Here is a 19,444-nt window from a genome sequence, read left to right on the forward strand (position 1 = left end):
TGTTTTGTGGCTGTTGTTGGGCAACACGGACTTTCAACTCCCTCCACAGATTTTCTATGGGGTTGAGATCTGGAGAGTGGCTAGGCCACTCCAGGCCCTTAAAATGCTTCTTACGAAGCCACCCCTTTGTTGCCCTGGCTGTGTGTTTGGGATCATTGTCATGCTAAAAGACCCAGCCATGTCTCATCTTCAATGCCCTTGCTGATGGAAGGAGATTTTCACTCAACTCTCGATACATGGCCCTATTCATTCTTTCCATTACACAGATCAGTCGTCCTGGTCCCTTGCAGAAAAAAAGCCCCAAAGCATGATGTTTCCACCCCCATGCTTCACAGTGGGTATGGTGTTCTTCGGATGCAATTCATTATTCTTTCTTCTCCAAACATGTGAACCTGTGTTTCTACCAAAAAGTTCTATTTTGGTTTCATCTGACCATAACACATTCTCCCAGTCCTCATCTGGATCATCCAAATGCTCTCTAGCGAACCGCTGACGGGCCTGGACATGTACTGGCTTCAGCAGGGGGACACGTCTGCTGTGCAGGATTTAAGTCCCTGGCGGTGCATTGTGTTACTGATAGTAGCCTTTGTTACTGTGGTCCCAGCTCTCTGTAGGTCATTCACTAGGTCCCCCGTGTGGTTCTGGGATTTTTCCTCACCGTTCTTGTTATCATTTTGACGCCACTGGGTGAGATCTTGCATGGAGCCCCAGATCGAGGGAGATTATCAGTGGTCTTGTATGTCTTCCATTTTCTAATAATTGCTCCAAAAGTTGATTTCTTTACACCAAGTGTTTTACCTATTGCAGATTCAGTCTTCCCAGCCTGGTGCAGGTCTACAATTTTTTCTCTGGTGTCCTTCGACAGCTCTTTGGTCTTGGCCATAGTGGAGTTTGGAGTGTGACTGACTGAGATTGTGGACAGGTGTCTTTTATACCGATAATGAGTTAAAACAGGTGCCATTAATACAGGTAACGAGTGGAGCCTCAATAGACCTCGTTAGAAGAAGTTAGACCTCTTTGACAGCCAGAAATCTTGCTTGTTTGCAGGTGACCAAATACTTATTTTCCACTCTAATTTGGAAATAAGTTCTTTAAAAATCAATGTGATTTTCTGTTTTTGTTTTCTCCGCATTCTGTCTCTTATGGATGAGGTTTAGCCATGTTGATAATTACAGGCCTCTCTAATCTTTTCAAGTAGGAGAACTTGCACAATTGGTGGTTGACTAAATACTTATTTGCCCCACTGTAAAAGAACTTTCAATTAACTATGAATTTCTCACAGGGCTATTTTTAACTTGTATATAAATATCAATATCACATATTCTTTTGCCTATGTTTTAATTTAGAGTGTCTTATGCTGCAGGGATTTTAACGTGTCTATGTCAGATATGATATTACCTCCCTTACGTGGTTTCAATCAGTCTCGCAAAACTCGGGATTTCTGTGCTTTGTGACTTTGGAACACTGTTTTCTGATAATGACTATGGTTGTACTCTATTCAGCTATGCCTTCAAGACCAGGAAGTGCCCGGAGAACTTCAACGAGGCAAAATTTATCGGCTTCACCATGTACACGACCTGCATCATCTGGCTGGCTTTTCTGCCTATCTTCTATGTCACGTCCAGCGACTACAGGGTACCACCTCAAGATTTCATATTCACATTAAGTTGTCTGTCGAGGTAAGTCAACAATATCAAAGTCTTGGTGTGTTTCTGGTTTTAGGTGCAGACGACCACCATGTGCATATCGGTTAGCTTGAGCGGCTTTGTCGTGCTGGGCTGCATGTTTGCCCCTAAGGTTCACATCATCATGTTCCAGCCCCAGAAGAACGTCACCAGTCACAGGCTCAACCTCAACCGCTTCAGTGTCAGCGGGGCGGCCGCCACCTCCTACGCCTCTCACGGTACTGGGTCAAACTCATTATTTTTTGGGGCTCACTATCGCAAATCAACAGTCGACTGCATTTTCATGTTCCTTGCTAATTGGGTTTGTTCAGTTTATTGTGTTAGAAAATCTCTACACTTTTAACAGCTACACGAATCACCCTCCATCACAGGGGTTACCAATTTTTTGCCAAATTTAAAAAAAAAAAAAATACTGTCTAATATACATCATTGGGAATGGCTGCGGATGTACAGTGCGGCAAATAAGTATTTAGTCAACCACCAATTGTGCAAGTTCTCCTACTGGAAAAGATGAAAGAGGCCTGTACATGGGTAACATGGGTAAACCTCAACCATGAGAGACAGAATTTGGGGAAAAAAACAAAAAATCACATTGTTTGATTTTTAAAGAATTTATTTCCAAATTAGAGTGGAAAATAAGTATTTGGTCCCCTACAAACAAGTAAGATTTCTGGCTGTCAACGAGGTCTAACTTCTTCTAACGAGGTCTAACGAGGCTCCACTCGTTACCTGTATCAATGCCACCTGTTTTAACTCATTATCGGTATAAAAGAAACCTGTCCACAATCTCAGTCAGTCACACTCCAAACTCCACTATGGCCAAGACCCAAGAGCTGTCGAAGGACACCAGAGACAAAATTGTAGACCTGCACCAGGCTGGGAAGACTGAATCTGCAATAGGTAAAACGCTTGGTGTAAAGAAATCACCTGTGGGAGCAATTATTAGAAAATGGAAGACATACAAGACTACTGATAATCTCTCTCGATCTGGGGCTCCATGCAAGATCTCACCCCGTGGCGTCAAAATGATTACAAGAACAGTGAGCAAAAATCCCAGAACCACACGGGAGGACCTAGTGAATGACATACAGAAAGCTGGGACCAGAGTAACAAACGCTACTATCAGTAACACAATGCGCCGCCAGAGACTCAAATCCTGCACTGCCAGACGTGTCCCCCTGCTGAAGAAAGTACACATCCAGACCCGTCTGCGGTTCGCTAGAGAGCATTTGGATGATCCAGAAGAGGACTGGGAGAATGTGGTATGGTCAGATGAAACCAAAATAGAACTTTTTGGTGGAAACACAGGTTCTCGTGTTTGGAGGAGAAAGAATACTGAATTGCATCCGAAGAACACCATACCCACTGTGAAGCATGGGGGCGGAAACATCATGCTTTGGGACTGTTTTTCTGCAAAGGGACCAGGACGACTGATCTGTGTAAAGGAAAGAATGAATGGGGCCACGTATCGAGAGATTTTGAGTGAAAATCTCCTTTCATCAGCGAGGGCATTGAAGTTGAGACGTGGCTGGGTCTTTCAGCATGACAATGATCCCAAACACACAGCCAGGGCAACAAAGGAGTGGCTTCGTAAGAAGCATTTCAAGGTCCTGGAGTGGCCTAGCCACTCTCCAGATCTCAACTCCATAGAAAATCTGTGGAGGGAGTTGAAAGTTTGTCTTGCCCAACGACAGCCCCAAAACATCACTGCTCTAGAGGAGATCTGCATGGAGGAATGGGCCAAAATACCAGTAACAGTGTGTGAAAAGCTTGTGAAGAGTTACAGAAAACGTTTGGCTTCCGTTATTCCCAACAAAGGGTACATAAAAAGTTATTGAGATGAACTTTTGGTATTGACCAAATACTTATTTTCCACAATGATTTGCGAATAAATTCTTTAAAAATCAAACAATGTGATTCTGTTTTTTTTTTTCCACATTCTGTCTCTCATGGTTGAGGTTTACCCATGTTGACAAGTACAGGCCTCTCTAATATTTTCAAGTGGGAGAACTTGCACAATTAGTGGTTGACTAAATACTTATTTGCCCCACTGTATGTTATGCGCACTAGAAACAATCTGGTGCACATCAGATACTTTCTATTGCGCATCACATACTATGTGAAATGCCGGTGCGCAGTAGAAACAATTTGGTGCGTACCATAAACAATCTGATCCTCGCCAGAAAGTTCCCTTTTTTAGGCCACAAACTGCAGGCGCGCATCGGACACCAGCAGTTTCGGTGCGCTAAAAATGATAATACAGGATTTAGTTGAGCTTTACTTAAATCTTGGACTCAACTGTTAAGATATAACTGCACTACTTGCACTTCGTCACCATTACATTTTCTTGGAACGCACTAGAAACAATCTAGTGCGCACCAGATACCAGATAGTTTCAAGTGCGTACCTCTTACTATATGGTGTGCACTACATAGTTTCTGGTCCGCACTAGGACTCTACTATAAAGATATTACTGCATTACTTGCACATTGTCACCATTACATTGTCTCGAACGCACTAGGAACAATCTGGTACACGTCAGATAGTTTCTGGTGCGCGCCAGATAGATTCTGGTGCGCGCCAGATAGATTCTGGTGCACACCAGATGGTTTCTAGTGTGCGCAAGATAGCTTCTAGTGCTCACCACATACTTTCTGGGGCGCACCACATTGTTTAAATTGATTTAATTTCGGTCGATGTCCCTTTCGGAGCTCCGTAGACATTAACATACTATCTGTTGCGCACCAGTTTCTAGTGCGCACCACATACTATCTGATGCGCACCAGTTACTAGTGCGCACCACATGCTATCTGATGCGCACCAGTTACTAGTGCGCACCACATACTATCAGGTGCGCACCAGATAGCTTCTGGTGCTGGAATGCACCAGATTGTTTCTTGTGAGCACCAGATATTTTCGGGTGCTCACCACCTACTATCTGGTGCACACCAGTTTCTAGTGTGCACCACATACTATCTGGTGTGCACCAGTTTCTAATGCGCACCACATACTATCTGGTGTCCACCAGTTTCTAATGCGCACCACATACTATCTGGTGTGAATCAGTTTCTAGTGTGGACCACATACTATCTGGTGCGCACCAAATTTATTTTATTTCTGTCGATGTCCCTTTAGGAGCTCCGTAGACATAGACATATACATACTTTCTGGTGCACACCATATAGTTTCTATTGCGCACCACATACTATCCGTTGCCTCCAAGATTGTTTATATTGCGAAACACATACTATCTGATGCGCACCTGTTACTAGTGCGCACCACAAACTATCAGGTGCGCACCAGATAGCTTCTGGTGCTGGAATTCACCAGATTGTTTCTTGTGAGCACCTGATATTTTCGGGTGCTCACCACCTACTATCTGGTGCACACCAGATTCTAGTGTGCACCACATACTATCTGGTGTGCACCAGTTTCTAATGCGCACCACATACTATCTGGTGTCCACCAGTTTCTAATGCGCACCACATACTATCTGTTGTAAATAAGTTTCTAGTGTGCACCACATACTATCTACTATTTTATTTCTGTCGATGTCCCTTTAGGAGCTCCATAGACATATACATACTTTCCGGTGCACACCATATAGTTTCTATTGCGCACCACATACTATTCGGTGCCTCCCAGATTGTTTATATTGCGAAACACATACTATCTGATGCGCACCAGATAGTTTCTAGTGTGCACCACATGCTGTCTGATGCAAACCAGATAGTTTCTAGTGCCCACCAGATAGTTTTTATTGCGCACCAGATTGTTTAAATGTATTTTATTTCTGTCGATGTCCCTTTACGGGCTCCTTAGACATCTACATACTATCTGGTGCCCACCAGATAGTTTCTACTGCACATCACATACTATCTGATGCGCACCAGGTAGTTTCTAGTGCGCAACAGATTGTTTAAATTTATTTTATTTCTGTCAATGTCCCTTTCAGAGCTCTGTTGACATCTTCATACTATCTGGTGCACACCAGATAGTTTCTAGTGCGCACCAGATTTCTGGTGTACACTTGATAGTTTCTATTGCGCATCACATACTGTCTGATGCCACCAGATAGTTTCTGGTGCGCACCAGATTGTTTAAAATGACTTTATTTCTGTCGATGTCCGTTTGAGAGCTCCGTAGACATCTACATACTACAGTATATGGTGAACACCAGATTTCTGGTGAACACCAGATTTCTGGTGAGGACCAGACAGTTTCCAGTGCACATCACATACTATCTAGTGTGCACAAGATAGTTTCTAGTGCGCACCAGATAATTTCTTGTGTGCACCAGATAATTTTTTTTTTTTTTTCTGTCGATGTCCCTTTAGGGGCTCCGTAGACATCTACATACTATCTGGTGCACACCAAATAGTATGTGGTGCGCACCATATTCTGTCGAAGTCCCTTTAGGGACTCCGTAGCCGTCAATAGCCACGTTTACATGCTGACTTTTATTCATACCGATTCAAATCATTCCGAATGGAAATTTCAGATCAGCTGTTTACATGTCACTTCATATATTCCGATCCAGCGTTTACATGTGACTGCCTTTCCAAAACATGGAGATCGATCGTCAGATTAGCTGCTGTTTTAACTTTAACCCACTTGTTGTGTTTGTGGGGTCGTATCCGCTTCTGCTGTTTTGCTCTTTTGCCTTGTAGTAGCCGGTTTTCCACCGGTTTCTAATCTGGTCAACGCTCCGGTCTATTCCGGCTTCGTGTAACCTCTCGTGAACTTTTTTAAATAGTTCACTGTTCCTCGTTTTACGCCCGTCTAAGCGAGCAATTATATTCAATTCTTTTAAAGTTTGAATTAAATACAATCTTTCCGCCGGACTCCAATTAGGTGCGCTGTGCTTGGAAGCCATGTTGCAAGTGACGTTACTTACGTCACAAAGTGACGTCACCACGTCAGTACGGAGCATGTGCAGAAAGAACGCAACCAGACACCATTCCGCTTCCCTGTTTACATGATATAGTTTTACTTCTAATCGGTTTGGGAAAAGGAATATTCCACCCCTGTGAATCGGAATGAAATTCCATTCGGTTTGGCCCTGTTCATTCCGAATGAGGTGTTTATATGGAACACATTTATTCGGTTTGAACAAATATTCAGATTGTAATTGGAATATTTGGCTCCATGTAAACGTGGCAAATGTCAGAAAATATGTTAATCAAAATATTGTATTAATAATAAGAATCCTTTGTACACAAAATGTCCACTTTAACGCGTTCTTCAACTTTTGCAGCTTCCGTCAGCGCCCACTACGTCCCGACGGTGTGCAACGGCAGAGAGGTCGTCGACTCTACCACTTCCTCTCTGTGACTGCACCTTCCAACTTCCTTGCTGTTAAGACTGTTAGCCCCGCCTACTCTAAGACACTAAGAGCCAATGAGGTTTCGTGGGTTCGCCTAACGTTGCGGCCTCATTAACCATCCGGTCCCGGCATTGTAGAAAGTGTGTAACTATTCTTAAATTATTTTCTAAAAGGCTTGTACATATGTGGAATGGACATTGTTGTAAGTATACCATCAAAAAGGACAACAACAAAAAAACATTTTTAGAAGGAACTTTTGGAGTCTTGTTTTTTGATAGCTTTGTTATTATGATGTAAATACAGTAGATTCAGCACAGAGGTAAAGAGGCGGACCCTTGCAATACCCCACTGACTTTTTATTATTGTTAATATGATGATAATTCTCATGGTCTTTTTGTAGGTTCTCGTTGTAATAATGATAATAATACTCCAATGTATGCATTTCTAGTGTGTACCTTTTTGTGTAGTATGGCCCACGGTTGAAATAGCACAATATGTGTGGGACAGTGTTTAGGCAGGACTGAATGTGAGCGCAATGGACAACATGTACAAAAAAAAGGAAAGAAAAATGACATCTTCATGAGTTGTGTTGCTTTTGATACATTTTTTTATATTAAAGAAGTGTAATCATATAATCCCTTTATCTAAATGGCCATAATTACACACGTGTGTTCACCCAAGCAGTAAATATAGAGACGAAAAATCATTTTGACCAAAAAAAAAGTGGTAAGATGAAGGAAATACTGTGATGGGGAAAACAATTGAGTCAAGATATTACACAACAAGGTTTTAAATGTGAAAAAATAAAATAAAATCACTGTCAAAATTATGTCAACATCAAACATCAAATAATTAAAATATACTGTATATTATTGCACTGAATTATCGATGTAATGAGAATGTATTCATGAGAGAAATAATCTAAAAATAATTTTAAATTTAAAAAAAAAAAACTGTGGACATGATCGTAATATCTAAAATAGTCATCAATGAAAAATGCTATGTTTGTGAAAAATTTTTATTGTAAAATATTATGAAAAAGTATCAACCTTTTGGAATTTCTCACATTTCTGTATAAAATCACCATTAAATGTGACCTGATCATTGTCAAAATCACACAGATGAAAATACAGTGTCTGCTTTAACTAAAACCACCCAAACATTTATAGGTAGGGATTTTCCGATCATTTTTTTTTTTTTGCTCCCGATCCGATTGCTTTTTTTTTGCTCCTGATTCAATTCCAATCATTCCCGATAATTTTTCCCAATCATATACATTTTGGCAATGCATTAAGAAAAAAATGAATACAACTCGGACGAATATATACATTCAACATACAGTGAATAAGTACTGTATTTGTTTATTATGACAATAAATCCTCAAGATGGCATTTACATTATAAACATTCATTCTGTGGAAGGGATCCACAGATAGAAAGACTTGTAATTCTTAAAAGATAAATGTGACTTTGTATATTGCGACTAAATATTGCCATCTAGTGTATTTGTTGAGCTTTCAGTAAATCATACTGTAGCCATTTAACTTCTGCCCAAATGCATGATGGGAAGTGGAACCATGACTGTGCGTAGTGGTACCAATTGATATATCTTCTCTGCGTTGGGAAATAACATAGGGTGTTAATAAATAGATCGACTACTACCTTTCTTCCCCACATTGCATCCCACGATATTTCTAATCGTTGGGAGAGGGATTGTAAAGCGTTAGCCAATTAAAAAAAAGTCTCCATAGGCTGCCAAAATTCACTCTACTCATTTTACGCTGCCTTTTAGCTCTATATATAGGTATAACGGCGCCATTAAAGATTGAACGCGACAATGCGTGAGTGGGTCGTGCAGCGAATGCCTTAATTGCGTTTAATATTTTAACGTGATAATTTTTTTTTAAATTACTGCCGTTAACGCGATAAATTTGATAACCCTACTTTAAGCCTAAACTAAAGACTCTGGATGAGTGTAACACATTGTCTGTAACGTTAAATACAATTAGAAAACGATTTAATTAAAAAATATATACAGTGGGGAGAACAAGTATTTGACAGCATGGAAAAACTCACCAACATCAACACCTCATCCCCACCGTGAAGCATGGTGGAGGGAGCGTCATGATTTGGGGCTGTTTTGCTACCTCAGAGCCTGGAAAACTTCAATCATTAATGGAAGAATGAATTCGAAAGTTTATCAGGATGTTTAGCAAGAAAACCTGAGGCCTTCTGTCAGAGTTGAAGCTAAAAAGCGGATGAATGCTGCAACAAGACAATGATCCAAAATACAGATGTAAATAGACTTCAGAAGTTCTGAAGCGGCCAAGTCCAAGTCTAGACTCGAACCCCATTGAGATGTTGTGACATGACCTAAAGACAGTGATTCATGCCAGACATTCCAGGAATCTGACTGAACTACAACAGTTTTGTAGAGAAAAATATGGTAAGATTAGTCCTGATGGATGTGCCAGACTGGGCTGCAGCTACAGGAAGCGTCTGGTTGAAGTCATTGCTGCCAAAGGAGGGGGGGGGCACAAAATATTAAATGTGATGGTTCACTTACTTATTTTTCCCCTTCTGTCACTGTTTGCGTACTATTCTCATTAAAATATGAAAACCTGTAAATGTTTGGGTGGTTTTAGTTAAAGCAGACACTTTTTTCATTTGTGTGATTTTGACAAAGATCAGATCAGATTTGATGGTGATTTTATGTAGAAATGTGAGAAATTTGAAAAGGTTCAGATACTTTTTCATACCACTGTATACTAGTATATTATTTTTAATTTAATGAAACAAAATTCCTTACATTGCCACGATAACATGATGAAATTAGGATAAGTGGTGATAAGGGCAAACACATGACTACATTACAATAATAAAGTAAAAAAATGAAAAATATTATTGTATTTTCCGCACTGTAAGGTGCATCCGAGTATCAGGTGCACCTTCAATGAATGGTCTATTTTAGAATTGTTTTCATTAATAGGGCACACTGCATTATAAGGCGCAGTAGTAGTGGTAGTAGTAGTGATTTGGGTTGCGTTATACATCCACTACATAGTGCTGCGCTAAATGGAACACAGCTCAAAAATCAAAGGGAACACTAACATAACATGTTACAGATCTGAATTAATGAAATATTTTTTATTAAATAGATTGGTTTTTCCATAGTTGAATGTTCTGACTAGGGATGGGAATCGAAATCCGTTTCCAATTCGGAACCGGTTCCGAGTGTTTCGAGGCCTCGACATCACAATGAAAAAGCCTTAACGATCCCTTTAACGATTCCTAAAGACGCGTATTGCGTCGTGACGTGTGTTGTTGTCCAGACGCATCAAACTAGCATGGCGCCAAGAACCACTCGCTCCAAAGTTTGACTACACTTCACCAGGAAAGAGTGTGAAAATGAAAGGTTACGACGGGTAAGCACGAGCATTGCAGCCATAAACATAACAATGACAGCACGTAGGTTCAAACGCTCGAAAGTGTGTCTTCACTTCACGAGGAAAAATTACAACAAAGTGACTTGCAGTCATTGCAAGGTGGAGGTAACTGCATCGGGAGGGAATACGACTGCGCTGTCCTCACAGAGAGGCTAAAGCTCAGTTCTGGCTTTACAGCTAGCTAAACTCCCAAATGACGATGTAGAAGACGTTGGTATAATTTGCTGACTTTATTCAACCATCACTTGAAGAGTGAAACTAAGAATAGAAATGAAACAAATCAATTTCGTCCCCAATAACAAACAGGTTTGCATCAACGTAAATCAGCGATGATTAGCTGCTAATAACAGTATGGTTAGCATTCGTTCGCTAGCATTAGCACGTCGTTCAAACCACTAAACAACTGGATTTAAGTGTCCGATCGCGAGTGGAAACACAACAACAACAACACAAAAGATGATACATACAGGCGTTGCCTCTGTAGATATTAACATTAACAAAGAACGTAGGCTCGTAGAAGTGTTTCCCTCTCTCACTTCGCTCGCTCACTCGCTTGGATGCGGCATTTCTTCGGGTGCCCAAACTGCGGCCCGCGGCCCAAATATGGCCCGCCTCCACATTTGGTCCGGCCATTTTGAATTTTTTTTTTTTTCCTCAATCGTGTTATTTATTTCCTGGCCTTTTTCCTTGAAGAATTCAGAGAGGGTTATTTGGTTATTATCTATTTAATTAATAGTGTTTTTATGATTAATTATTATTATTATATTATTATTTTTATTTTATTTACTTTCATTCCGTGAAGAATCCAGAAAGGGTTATTTGATTGTGGCTTTCTGAAAAACAATATTTTTTTACATTTATGCACTTCTGCAATCGTCACACTTTTTCTGTTACAAACTGACCCCGGCCCCTCATCAGAGAAGGGAAAAGTTATGTGGCCGTCACAGGAAAAAGTTTGGGGACCCCTGCTTTAACACATATTGCCAAAGGCAGAACAACAACCTATCTGCCAATATATACCAATATTTTTTATTTCTATTAGATAAATGTTTCAGTAAAATGTTACACATTGTTGTGTATTTGCCACTTATTGCCACAGTTAACATTGAGGCTTTGGGCCTCTTTTGATTTCGTTGTGAGTTTGTAAGGTTGTGAGTTCTGATTAAACAAACTCGATGCCAATCAAAACGTTTGTTCTTTTTCCCAAAATTAGAATCGATAAAGAATCGAATCGTTAAGCAATATCGATAATGGAATCGGAATCGTAAAAATCCTATCAATTCCCATCCCTAGTTCTGACAACAAAGTCACACAAAAAATATCAACGAAAATCAAACGTATCAACCCATGGTGGTCTGGATTTGGACTTATACTCGAAATGAAAGTGTAAAAACACAGTACAGGCTGGTCGCTCCTCACACTGTCCAGGAGCTCATTGATACCCTGCTCCAGATCTGTGAAAAGATCCCCCAGGACACCCTCCGTCATCTCATCAGGAGCATGCACAGGCATGTAGCGAGGTCACACAGGCACACAGAGGCCACACACACCACTGAGCTTCATTTTGACTTGTTTAAAGGGCATTACATAAAAGTTGGATAAACCTGTAGTGTGTTTTCCCACTTTAGTTTTGAGTATAGTTCCAAATCCAGACCTCCATGGGTTGACACATTTGATTTTTATTGCTATTATTGTGTGATTTTGTTGTGAGCACATTGAACTATGGAAAGAATAGTGTTTAGTAGAAATATGTCATTCATTCAGATCTACAATGTTATACTTTAGTGTTCGCTTTATTTTTTTGAGCAGTGTATAAGGCGCACTGTCTGCTTTTGAAAAAAATTGAAGGCTTTTAGATACACCTTATAGTGCGGAAAATACGGTATATGTATACTGCATGAGGTCAAAACATTTTTAAATTTGACAAAAATTGTGATATGGGGAAAAGTACTGGGGTAAGATTACAAAAGATAAAAATGTATATAAAAATATTTAAAAAACAATAATACTTAGCTGAATATTTAAGAAATAAAAAAGTATTTCAACAAAAAGGTTGCGTGAATCACCATGAATCAAAATGACAAAAATAGTCATATTGTAAGAACAAAACGAATCTAAGTAAATGGAATAAAGTACAAATATCAAGTAAGACGTCACAAAGATAAAATGTTAAGTTATCAAAAGAATCATTTGTAATGATAAAAACCATATATTTTACTTCTTAAAAATGTAGATATAGTATTCTGATAAAATTAGGATAAGATGTGATAAGGGCAAAACACATGATTACATTGCCACAACATAGTAAAAAATGAAAAATATTATACGCATACTGTATGAGGTCAAAATATTTTTAATTACTACAAAAGCTTTGATATGGGGAAAATGTACTGGGGTAGGATTACAAAAGATAACAATGTAAAGAAGGAAAACTTTAAAATAATACTTAGCTGAATATAAAAAGCAGTAAATAAAGTATTTCAACAAGAAAAAGGTTGTGTATCACCACAAATAAAAATGACAGAAATAGTCATATTGTGATAACAAAACTAATATAAGTAAATGGAATACAGTACAAATATCAAGTAAGACGTTACAAAGATAAAATTAATAGAATCGTTTGTAATATTTGATTTGGGAAAAGAAAAAAAAAGTACATATAGTTCTGTGATTTTTATGAAAAAGTGGTCATATGAGGAAAAACTAACATTCCTCCGAAAGGTAGCCTTAGGAAAAAGTAGATCTATAAATAAAATCTATGTATCGTGACTAGAATGAAGTCAACTTATGCGTAGAAAAATTCTTCATAGTTTGAGATGTAAGTATTAACATTCTTAAAAGTGCACTTTGATAATAGGCTAAATGTTCCAGTAAATTGGGTCATTAAGAACCAAAGTGGGCTAAGTTTTATGGCGTTCCAAAAATCTGGTGGATTTATCCCTTATTCAGTTATATGAAAGTGATACTAATTGCAATTTTCCTCAAATGTGAATGCAGTGGTATCTCAAGATATGAAAATCATTTGTATTTTTTTTATTTAACTAATATTGCTTTCGTATCATGATATGTTTGTATAATGAATTGCGTTTTAAATGCTAATCGCCTAATTTGTTCTGTAGATATGAACGTAAAACAGTCTAGACTCTTGGTTAAAAGCAAAAAACCGGGCAGTTATCGATCTTTTCACGTAAATATTTCAAGCTAAAGTTAGGCTAATTTTTTTCCATTCATTTCATTGTATTCACAATGTTACAAAGTGCAAGCCCCCTACGGCAGGGCGTGGCGCAAAGTCTGTGGGAGTTGTCTTGTCAATTCATGGTGGAGTCTGTGTCCCAACAATAGGCCAATAGGAGAGCAGGATCTCGGTACTGAGCATAATGGGAAATATTCTGACTAATAGGGCAGCAAGATAATATGGCGCGACTTTTAAAATAGTTTGCGAGCGGGAATGATCAATTACACAATGTATTATCTTTTATATGCTTTGTAATACCTACCTTAATACCTGTAATGAAGTAGATGATAGAACATAATGCAAAAAAATAATAATACAAGTCGTCCCAGGGTTATGAATGAGTTCCGTTCCTATGACGGCAACGTAACCTGAATTTCCGCGGAAGTCTGAATTAACCTTTTAAGCACCCATAAATACCGCCCAAATTCAAAATAACTATTCAAAAACATGTATTATACATCATTGTACCGTCATCGCCAAGACGTTGGAGCTAAGTCATAGCTAGCCAGCGAGCTAAGCTCCAAAATGACAATGTCTGTGTGGTTTGCGGAATGAAACTAAATAAAAATGAAATAAAATCAATTTAATCTTCAACAACAGAAATTCAATTTTCATTTACAACTAGCTGCTGATACACCAATAACAAACAACACAAACGATTAGCATGTATCAGTTAGCGGCCACATAAACGCGCTAAAATATTCAACCACAATTGAAAACGCGCAATCAACAGTATAAAAGGTGCTACTGTATATACAGGTGTTGCTTCTGTGGATGTCACAAGCAACAAATTTGCGCGCAGGCTTGTAGCTGTAATCTTCCCCTCTCTCTCTCTCTCTCTCTCTCTCTCACTTGGCTGTGCGACTTCTTTGTGGGACCAAATGCGCTCTTCCTCGTGTGTGCGCAAATACATTCTTCTTCGTGTGTACATGTGCTATTTCTCGCGTGTTGAAGTACTACCTGCTCTATGCTTATTGCGCCAAAATAAAAGCATGCATCACAGGACAAAAGTTTACATTATTAAAAAATAAATAAATAAAATGAACGACTGGAGACAAAATCGTGGACAAGACTCCGGTGTCGTAAAGTCGAAATCATGTAAGTCGGGTATGTTGTAATGTAAAGCAAAAAAGCGTCGAAAAATATTGCGGTTACTGAAATTTCGTATCTGGAGGTACCACTGTGTTTTTCCCAAAAATATTTTGATGAGTCGTTAAATTTCTCTGATGTCATCATTTTCATGTGATAGATTCCAGTTATTATTTTGTAACAAACTGGGAAAATCCAACCAGCCAATGAGTTGATCTAGAAATGAGAAAATGATGTTCGCCCACTGTACGTAGGACTAAGTGGTACAGAATGAAATAGGTGTCATTAATTAATTAAATTGACAGTTCCTGGAGCGCACCAGATTGTTTCTTGTGAGCACCAGAAAGTATCTGGTGCTCAGCACATACTATCTAATGCAGACCAGATTGTTGCTGGTGCACACCACATACTGCCCATGAGTTTCTAGTCCCCACGACATACTATCTGGTATGCACCCGGTTCTAGTGCGTACCACATACCATCTGGAGCGCACCAGATAGTTTCTAATGTGCACTACATACTATCTGGTGTGCACCAGTTTCTTGTGTACACCACATGCTATCGGGTGCGCACCAGACAGCTTCTGGAGCTGGAGCGCACTAGATTGTTTATTGTGAGCACCAGATACTTTCTGGTGCTTACCATATACTATCCGCTGCGCACCAGTGTCTAATACGCACCACATATTATCTGGTGCACACCAGTTTCTAGTGTGTACCACATTCTATGTGAAGTGCACCAGATAGTTTCGAGTGTGCACCAGATAGCATCTGGTTATGGAGCGCATTAGATTTTTTCTTGTGAGCACCAGAAAGTATTTGGTGCTCAACATATACTATTTGGTGCGCACCAGTGTCTAGTGTGCACCACATACTATCTGGTGTGCACCAGTTTCTAGTGCGTACCACATACTATCTGGAGCGCACCAGATAGTTTCTAGTGTACACCAGATAGCGTCTGGTGTTCATTCTATCTGGCGCACACTAGATTTTTTTCTTGTGAGAAATTTCAACATATACTATCTGGTGTGCACCAGTTTCTAGTGTGCACCTCATACTATCCGGTACGCACCAGATAGTTTCTAGTGTGCACCACATACTATCTGATGTGCACCAGTTTCTATTGCCCACCGCATACTATCTGGTGTGCACCAGTTTCTAGGGCGTACCACATATTATCTGAAGCACACCAGTTTCTAGTGTGTACCAAATACTATCTGAAGTGCACCAGATAGTTTCTAGTGTGCACCAGATAGCATCTGGTGATGGAGCACAATAGATTCTTTCTTGTGAGCACCAGAAAGTATCTGGTGCTCAACATATACTACAGTGCCTTGCAAAAGTATTCGGCCCCCTTGAACCTTGCAACCTTTCGCCACATTTCAGGCTTCAAACATAAAGATATAAAATTTTAATTTTTCGTCAAGAATCAACAACAAGTGGGACACAATCGTGAAGTGGAACAAAATTTATTGGATAATTTAAACTTTTTAACAAATAAAAAACTGAAAAGTGGGGCGTGCAATATTATTCGGCCCCCTTGCGTTAATACTTTGTAGCGCCACCTTTTGCTCCAATTACAGCTGCAAGTCGCTTGGGGTATGTTTCTATCAGTTTTGCACATTGAGAGACTGACGTTCTTTCCCATTCTTCCTTGCAAAACAGCTCGAGCTCAGTGAGGTTGGATGGAGAGTGTTTGTGAACAGCAGTCTTCAGCTCTTTCCACAGATTCTCGATTGGATTCAGGTCTGGACTTTGACTTGGCCATTCTAACACCTGGATACATTTATTTTTGAACCATTCCATTGTAGATTTGGCTTTATGTTTTGGATCATTGTCCTGTTGGAAGATAAATCTCCGTCCCAGTCTCAGGTCTTGTACAGATACCAACAGGTTTTCTTCCAGAATGTTCCTGTATTTGGCTGCATCCATCTTCCCGTCAATTTTAACCATCTTCCCTGTCCCTGCTGAAGAAAAGCAGGCCCAAACCATGATGCTGCCACCACCATGTTTGACAGTGGGGATGGTGTGTTCAGGGTGATGAGCTGTGTTGCTTTTACGCCAAACATATGGTTTTGCATTGTGGCCAAAAAGTTTCATCTGACCAGAGCACCTTCTTCCACATGTTTGGTGTGTCTCCCAGGTGGCTTGTGGCAAACTTTAAACGAGACTTTTTATGGATATCTATGAGAAATGGCTTTCTTCTTGCCACTCTTCCATAAAGGCCAGATTTGTGCAGTGTACGACTGATTGTTGTCCTATGGACAGACTCTCCCACCTCAGCTGTAGATCTCTGCAGTTCATCCACAGTGATCATGGGCCTCTTGGCTGCATCTCTGATCAGTTTTCTCCTTGTTTGAGAAGAAAGTTTGGAAGGACGGCCGGGTCTTGGTAGATTTGCAATGGTCTGACGCTCCTTCCATTTCAATATGATGGCTTGCACAGTGCTCCTTGAGATGTTTAAAGCTTGGGAAATCTTTTTGTATCCAAATCCGGCTTTAAACTTCTCCACAACAGTATCTCGGACCTACCTGGTGTGTTCCTTGGTTTTCATAATGCTCTCTGCACTTTAAACAGAACCCTGAGACTATCACAGAGCAGATGCATTTATACGGAGACTTGATTACACACAGGTGGATTCTATTTATCATCATCGGTCATTTAGGACAACATTGGATCATTCAGAGATCCTCACTGAACTTCTGGAGTGAGTTTGCTGCACTGAAAGTAAAGGGGCCGAATAATATTGCACGCCCCACTTTTCAGTTTTTTATTTGTTAAAAAAGTTTAAATAACCCAAAAATTTTTGTTCCACTTCACGATTGTGTCCCACTTGTTGTTGATTCTTGACAAAAAAATTAAATTTCATATCTTTATGTTTGAAGCCTGAAATGTGGCGAAAGGTTGCAAGATTCAAGGGGGCCGAATACTTTTGCAAGGCACTGTATCTGGTGCGCACCAGTGTCTAGTGTGCACCACATACTATCAGGTGTGCACCAGTTTCTAGTGCGTACTACATACTATCTGGAGCCCACCAGATAGTTTTTAGTGCGCACCAGATAGTTTCTAGTGTACACCAGATAGCGTCTGGTGCTGGAGCGCACTAGATTTTTTCTTTTGAGAAATTTCAACATATACTATCTGGTGTACACCAGTTTCTAGTGTGCACCACATACTATCTGGTGTGCACCAGTATCTGGTTCGCACTGCTATCTGGTGCACCAGAGTGTTTCTTGTGAGCACCAGAATTTTTTTGGTGCTCACCAGAAATTATCTGGTGCTCACCACTGCTATCTGGTGTGCACCAGTTTCTAGAGCGCACCACATTCTATCTGGTGTGCACCAGTTTCTAGTGCGTACCACATACTATCTGGAGCGCACCAGATTGTTTTTAGTGTGCACCAGATAGTTTCTAGTGTACACCAAATAGCGTCTGGTGCTGGAGTGCACTAGATTTTTTCTAGTATCTGTGCTCAAAATATACTATCTGGTGTGCACCAGTTTCTAGTGTGCACTACATACTATCTGGTGCGCACCAGATAGTTTTTAGTGTCCACCAGATAGTATCTGGTTCGCACTACTATCTGGTGCACCAGATTGTTTCTTGTGAGCACCAGAAATTATCTGGTGCTCACCACTACTATCTGCTGTGCACCAGTTTCTAGTGCACACCACATACTATCTGGTTCAGATTGTTTAAATTTGTTGTATTTCTGTTGATGTCCCTTTAGGGGCTCCGTACCTCTGCGCTCACTCTCATGCAGATAATCACAATCAAATTCAGATGAATTGTTTTGTTTTTTTTTAAAAATGTTTTTACAATGATCATTTTTAGTGCCTCCAACATGAAGTTTAATTCTTTTTAACATTTTCTACTGTGCACCACATACTATCTAGAGGGTCTGAATTTTGACAAACTCAATTTAATTACTTTTAATGCTTTTTAATGAGCCGCATAAATCCTATATGACACATTTAAAGAGGTATTTTTCAATATTTCATTCAGTACCATTTGGTCCTCCATACAACTGTAGTGCTCAATGATTCTATTAGAATGAAAGGTGTGCTTGGATGAACACATGTTTTGTTGGAGTCCAAGCTGCTGCTTCTTCTTTTAATTAGTCTTCTTGTGTGTGTGCTGTATTCAATATGGCGATGTGCCTTATTACAGATGCGCGCTCCAGTTCGGGTGGAGATTGGAAAAGGTCACTTTTTTGTACATTTCAAAACAAGCGAACAGCGGGTGACACCATGCTTGTTTAATGTTTGCCCTCTTCCTTTCTTCCTTGTCCATCATGCAATTAAAAGCACATCGAGCGTCGACGTGTTTACGATCTGTGTTTTCGTTTAGATTACTGAAGTGTGCGGTGCAGTAGCGTGTGTTAAATGCCGAGCAGCTGGGCGACACCGCGTCCACGATGGGCTATGCAGCATACAGACAGTGGTGGACTTGGCAATTTTGGGGCCTAAGGCGAACATATCCAGGGGCCCTCTTCTTGGGTCAGGGAAAGGTGAGAAGGGTGTGGAGGAAATATGTTCCGGTACACTAGGGCTGTCCTAAACGACAAATTTTTTCCTGATTCGTCAGCCGACTAGTTTTATGATTGGTCGACTAATCTAATAATTTTCTTTCTTTTTTTAATAATTTAGAAATGAAATTTTTGT

At 39.9% G+C, this 19,444-nt stretch overlaps 1 protein-coding gene across 1 annotated transcript in view; it reads left to right on the forward strand.

The window, feature by feature from the left end:
* grm3 (glutamate receptor, metabotropic 3) overlaps positions 1-12,445 on the forward strand; it is a 144,903-nt gene extending 132,458 nt beyond the window's left edge. The window contains exons 11-13 of the mRNA XM_057836602.1: positions 1,503-1,635; positions 1,723-1,903; positions 6,943-12,445. Of these exons, the coding sequence (XP_057692585.1) occupies positions 1,503-1,635; positions 1,723-1,903; positions 6,943-7,019 (391 nt within the window). The 3' untranslated portion in view covers positions 7,020-12,445. The remainder of the gene's footprint in view (positions 1-1,502; positions 1,636-1,722; positions 1,904-6,942) is intronic.
* Positions 12,446-19,444: the final 6,999 nt, after the last annotated feature.

Source organism: Corythoichthys intestinalis, chromosome 5, assembly GCF_030265065.1.
Source record: "Corythoichthys intestinalis isolate RoL2023-P3 chromosome 5, ASM3026506v1, whole genome shotgun sequence".
Lineage (NCBI taxonomy): Eukaryota > Metazoa > Chordata > Actinopteri > Syngnathiformes > Syngnathidae > Corythoichthys > Corythoichthys intestinalis.